General features: G+C 33.3%; 1 protein-coding gene across 1 annotated transcript; it reads left to right on the plus strand.

The window, feature by feature from the left end:
* The first annotated feature begins 1,661 nt into the window (after positions 1-1,661).
* On the plus strand, positions 1,662-5,120 carry LOC121206131 (alkaline/neutral invertase E, chloroplastic). The gene is made up of 7 exons (XM_041076436.1): positions 1,662-1,966; positions 2,074-2,736; positions 2,856-3,021; positions 3,128-3,339; positions 3,676-4,169; positions 4,282-4,330; positions 4,546-5,120. Exons 2-7 carry the CDS (start codon positions 2,122-2,124, stop codon positions 4,870-4,872), a joined length of 1,863 nt encoding a protein of 620 aa, XP_040932370.1. The 5' UTR covers positions 1,662-1,966; positions 2,074-2,121; the 3' UTR covers positions 4,873-5,120.
* Positions 5,121-5,817: the final 697 nt, after the last annotated feature.

A 5,817-nucleotide genomic window follows, 5' to 3' on the forward strand; every position in this document is an offset into this window, starting at 1 on the left:
GAAATGCTTGTTGATGATTAGCTATTGGAATGGCTAATCAAAATTTATATTTAGTGTTATGTATACTTAATGTATTACCTACTCCATGGAAAATCATAAAATGGTGAAATTGGCTATAAAATAGTGTCATACAACAGCAGTGACGTGAACTTGAAAAATCAATAAAAATAGAATTAAATGATGAATAAGTTATGGAATCGAAGTTTGATGAGTCTATTTTCATATGGAAGAAACGAAACAAGTAAATGAGTTATATTTTATGAGATATTTAAATTTTGGTGGAACAGGGTCAGAGCGATCTCTATATCCCCTGTTCTGACTTTAAAAATTTACCATAAATTGTACAAAAACAATTAGGAGTTGTACCTTACATGTATGAAATCCTTATTGAGTCTAGTTTTATGAGAAACAAACGGCATAATCATTGAGACTCTGTACAGGGAGATATTTGATTTGTAATACATAGGGGTTAGAGTAGTCGAACCCTAAAACAGGGGAGACTTTAACCAATAAACTGTACTAATTGGCCCGACCAAAAATTCTAGAAAAAATTTAGTAGATAGATATATGAATCTAGTTTCAGGGAAAATTTACGGAATTGGATTTCGAGTTTTTTAACTCGAGATATGAATTTTTAAGCGACTGTGATGCAGTTAGCCAGCTTGTCCGGAAATTTTAAGATAAATTGTATGAATTGTTTAATTAATGATTTAAGTTTAGTAACTCCTCAAGCTCGACTCTGGCGATGGTTTCGGGCGTGAGGGCGTTACAAAGCTTCTTTTCCAATTCAACTTCTACCTTTTAGCTACCTTTTTAAAAAAATAATAATAATAAGGTGCTGAATAGAGGGAAGAGAGAAGAGGAAGAGGAAAAAATAAACTACTTATAGAGAGATCCTTAGCTTTAGTCAAAAGTTCATATATAAATTACTTAATTGGCTAATGTGTCATTCAATATAAGTGACTAATTAACTTAATTAGAGTGATTAAAATAAAATAAAATTTAGAGTGATCAAAATAAGATAAATCCGATTTTAAAGTGATCATGGATGTAATTTACCATTTTAAATCAATTTTAGTATGTTTTTATTTTAATCATTTTATTTTTTATAATTACATTAAAAAAATATAATCATTAAATTAAGTTATTTAATCTAATGAATAATTTTAAGATTTTTATTTTTATATAAATCCAATTCTACTATGTAAATATTTATATGTAATATGTTTTTATTAAAAAATAAAAATTAAGACTATAAATATATAAAAAATAATAATAAATTAAAAAAATATATCAAAACGAGCTATTACCGATACTGAAAAAAAATTATATGTACATTTAGAAAAAGTTTAATAATTTATCATTTTGTGTTGTAGTATATTAATAGAAAAAAATTTAATTGTTAAAATCTGAGTGCGCAGGATTATTCAGATTTAAATAATATGATTTTAATTCTTTTAAAAAATATATTTATTATTAATTTATTTAATAATAATTAAATATCAGAGAAATGATTAAAAAATTTCTATTTTTAAACCAACATAATTCAACAATGTGTCACTGGAAAGGCCCCCCATTTCAGTCCCCATAAAATGCCACACGTGCAAACCTCATTGCCGCAACTCATAATTATTCATCTTTTTTCAGGAAAAAGAAGAACATTATCCAATTCTCCCCTAATTTTGGTTTTATCTTTTTATTTGTGACCCAATCGATATTCACCAGATTATCCCCCTACCCGACCAATTGGGCATTAGAATTAGACAATACGGCGCCGTTTTGAGTTGTCTCCATTCTGGTCCATCCTAGATTTCCTAACAAGGCGAGAACGAGCAAAGTTGTTTGGATACCGAGAAAACTACATACCTCATCCAAGAACCTGTCTTTTCCCGAGATAAAAAAAATCTGGGGATGGTCCTTCTTTTTGCTTCAACCAAACTGATAAATATCCTTTGATTGTACAGAGGTGAGTTTGATCCCCACTTTCTTTAGCTTCACAGGGAACTGAATATCCATAATCTTATTATTTTATTCATTAATCGATAATTTTGGTTTTTTTTTTGTGTCAAATAGGTAGTTGGTTGAAGAAATTAACTGAATTCAGTTTAGGGTTCAAGATTGATGGCGCTGTCAGAAGCATCTTTGTGTTTAAATCATATGCTTTTATCCAACTCTAGTTCAAATTTTGGAAAACAACGAAATCTAGGGTTAGTACAATTCCATCATAGTTTAAGAACATTGGGAAATGGAATAAAGAGGTGTGGATTTAGGAGTATCAGTTTTTGTAGTACTGATAGAACGAACCTAACAAAAAGATCATGTCTCTTGAGCTGCAAATGCCAAAGGGCTGATAGGGTTAGTGGATTAACCGCAGATGATGGAAGACCCGCATCACTTTCTATAAATGGTAAGACTAATGTGAGTAATGTTCAAGAGTTGAATGAACTGTTGCAATCCGATGGGGAAGGGGTTGCCAGTGGTGACACAAATGGGGGCGGGACAGTAGGTGGTAGGAAAGGGATTGAGGAAGAAGCATGGGATTTGCTAAAGGAGTCTGTTGTTTATTATTGTGGTAATCCGATTGGAACAATTGCTGCAAGCGATACGAGCAGCTCAAGCATTCTAAACTATGATCAAGTCTTTATCCGTGACTTCATACCTTCAGGGATAGCTTTTCTATTGAAGGGAGAATATGATATTGTTCGGAATTTCATTCTGCACACTCTTCAGTTGCAGGTAATATAATGCCCATCTTATTTCTCTGATCAAGCATTACAATTGGATTACTAGTTTGGAGCATGAATTGATACGTTTCAATTGATTTACTGTTTTTCTTTTTAAATCTTTATCGACAGAGCTGGGAGAAAACCATGGATTGTCATAGTCCTGGTCAAGGGCTGATGCCTGCCAGTTTCAAAGTGCGTACTGTTCCACTTGATGGTGACAATTCTGTGACTGAAGATGTATTAGACCCTGATTTTGGTGAAGCTGCAATCGGTCGTGTTGCTCCGGTTGATTCTGGTAAGAGAATGTTGCGTTGTATTCTCTCTCTGACATACATCTTGGTATACCTCAATTTGTAGTTAACCCAAGAGATTAATGATTCAAATTTTTATCTCACGTCCAGGACTATGGTGGATTATACTTTTACGAGCTTATGGAAAATGCACCGGAGATCTTTCAGTGCAAGAGAGGGTTGATGTGCAAACTGGGATTAAAATGATCTTAAAGCTCTGTCTCGCTGATGGCTTTGACATGTTTCCAACTTTGTTAGTGACAGATGGTTCTTGCATGATAGATCGTCGCATGGGAATTCATGGTCATCCTCTGGAAATACAGGTTTAGTACTTTTTAAAATGTTTGATGTGGACCTTTGATTAAGTTGCTCTTTTGAGGAATATGTTCTTGGTAGCTTCAAAATTGGAGGCAAATCTGTACCCTCTCTGTAGTGCAACATTGTTAATCTTGAGGCAACATTGTTTTAAACTGTGGACCTCCTCCTCTCCTCCTTTAAGTGAGAAGAAACATCTTTATCCGTTAGTACTCTATAATATTTTTCAGGTTTATAGTTGCTTTTATCTTATAGAAACTGAAGTTTAATGATAGTTGGCATGTTCATTGTTAAGTAGAGATATAAAGGCATCCATTTGCATAAAATGATTTGTGTTCTTGCAGGCACTCTTTTATTCGGCATTACTCTGTGCACGTGAGATGCTTGCTCCTGAAGATGGTTCAGCTGACCTTATAAGAGCTCTTAACAATCGTTTAGTTGCATTATCATTTCACATCAGAGAATATTACTGGATTGACATGAAAAAGCTTAATGAAATTTACCGTTACAAGACAGAGGAGTATTCATATGATGCGGTTAATAAGTTCAACATCTACCCTGATCAAATCCCTTCCTGGTTAGTGGAATTTATGCCTTGTAGGGGAGGTTATTTGATTGGAAACCTGCAGCCAGCTCACATGGATTTCCGTTTCTTTTCACTTGGAAACTTATGGTCTATTGTTGGCGGCCTTGCAACAGTTGATCAATCACATGCCATATTGGATCTTGTTGAAGAAAAATGGTCGGAGTTGGTGGCTGATATGCCATTGAAAATATGTTATCCTGCTCTTGAGGGCCAGGAATGGCGAATTATCACAGGAAGTGACCCCAAGAACACGTATTGCCTTCACCCATATGATTACGCTTTTTCTTTCTTCTCAGTAATTAACTATGGCAATACATTCCTAGTTCTTCCAGCCATACTTAAAGATTATTTTTTTTTATTGCAGTGCCTGGTCATACCACAATGGAGGTTCTTGGCCAACTTTGCTTTGGCAGGTTAGTTTATTCTTTCCAAACTAAGAAAACACTACCAGCTGATTAAACAGCTCGACACATTGACTGATTTACGTTCATATCTTTCATTGTACTTTCATCTTGAGTTGTGAAAAGTTTTACACCCATACAGTTGCGAATTGATTGAGATGCCTTCTGATCTTAATTCTCCATTAGAGTTGTTTCTTGTAATTAACATAACCATGGTGCTGTTCCAGCTCACTGTGGCATGCATGAAGATGAACAGACCAGAGATTGCTGAAAAAGCTGTCATGCTTGCTGAGAGACGCTTATCTAGAGACAAGTGGCCAGAATACTATGACACTAGAAGAGCGAGGTTTATCGGAAAGCAGTCACGGTTGTTTCAAACATGGTCTATTGCTGGATACCTTGTGGCAAAGCTTCTCCTTGCTAACCCTAGTGCAGCAAAGGTTCTTATAACTGAGGAGGACTCTGAACTTGTAAATGCGTTTTCTTGCATGCTCAGCGCCAACCCAAGGAGGAAACGCGGCCGTAAAGGGTTTAAACAGCCCTTCATCATATGAGCTAAGCTTATATTGAAGATTCTGCAAAGGTTCCTATGAAGTATTCAGCTTTTTGCATGTGTTGAAAGAAAACCGAGTACGACCACAGGGTTGCTGTTTTGGCACTACCTAGCAAGCTATGTTCATACCTTGGATTATATACTATATAGTCACTATACGTAACATAGCTGTGTTTTGGCAGTTAGGTCTGCTGTCAGCTTGTTATATCCGCTTTCTAGTTTAATACATACAAACTCCAATTATATCTATATTGATATATATTTCCATTGAGCAAAAAATATGTATATATTTTCAACCCTTAGAAGTAGGAAGGGAGAGTAGAAAAGTGAAAATAAAATAAAATTTGAGTGTGTTTGATAGAAAAGATCAAATAGAGGAAAGACAACACTGGGAGTTGATCATTTTTTATTTTAATACATAAAAATAAATCTTTTCAAATTGGAATAATAATAATAGAAAAAGAGAGAGATACAAGTAAATTCAAATTATGCGTCTTGGAAGATATTATTTTCTTTCTTCTTACTTTTTAAACTCTACCAAAGAAAAAATGGAAAGATGAATTCTCTTTTTTTCTTTCAATTTTTCCATCTATCTATCATGCACATCAATAAAAAGAAAACATATATTTTCGATCTTTCTATTTTTTACCCTACCAAATAAAAATATGAATAGATTAATTTTTTTACAAATAAAGGCAAACTAGATTTTTCATCTTTTTAAATAAATAGTTACTTATATTTTTATATAAATAGGTAAAACTTAGACCTATCAAGCAAATTAGACCTTTCATTTTCCTTTAAAATAAATAGTTATTTTCTTTTTTATATAATACTTTTTTTATTTTTTATTTAATTTAATATCTAAAACTAAAATGCTATTAAATTATATTTTACTTTGTACTAGTTCTTAGTTCGTAGTTCGTGATGATATAATTTGATTCGACTG

Source organism: Gossypium hirsutum, chromosome A09 (assembly GCF_007990345.1).
Source record: "Gossypium hirsutum isolate 1008001.06 chromosome A09, Gossypium_hirsutum_v2.1, whole genome shotgun sequence".
NCBI classification, from domain to species: domain Eukaryota; kingdom Viridiplantae; phylum Streptophyta; class Magnoliopsida; order Malvales; family Malvaceae; genus Gossypium; species Gossypium hirsutum.

What these genes read in the sequence shown, in the direction of transcription:
- LOC121206131 (XM_041076436.1), top strand. Translation starts at nt 2,122, where the DNA reads ATGGCGCTGTCAGAAGCATCTTTGTGTTTAAATCATATGCTTTTATCC. An exon ending in TGTTGCTCCGGTTGATTCTG is followed by an intron (nt 3,022 to 3,127) that starts GTAAGAGAATGT and finishes TCTCACGTCCAG; the next exon opens with GACTATGGTGGATTATACTT. An exon ending in GTCATCCTCTGGAAATACAG is followed by an intron (nt 3,340 to 3,675) that starts GTTTAGTACTTT and finishes GTGTTCTTGCAG; the next exon opens with GCACTCTTTTATTCGGCATT.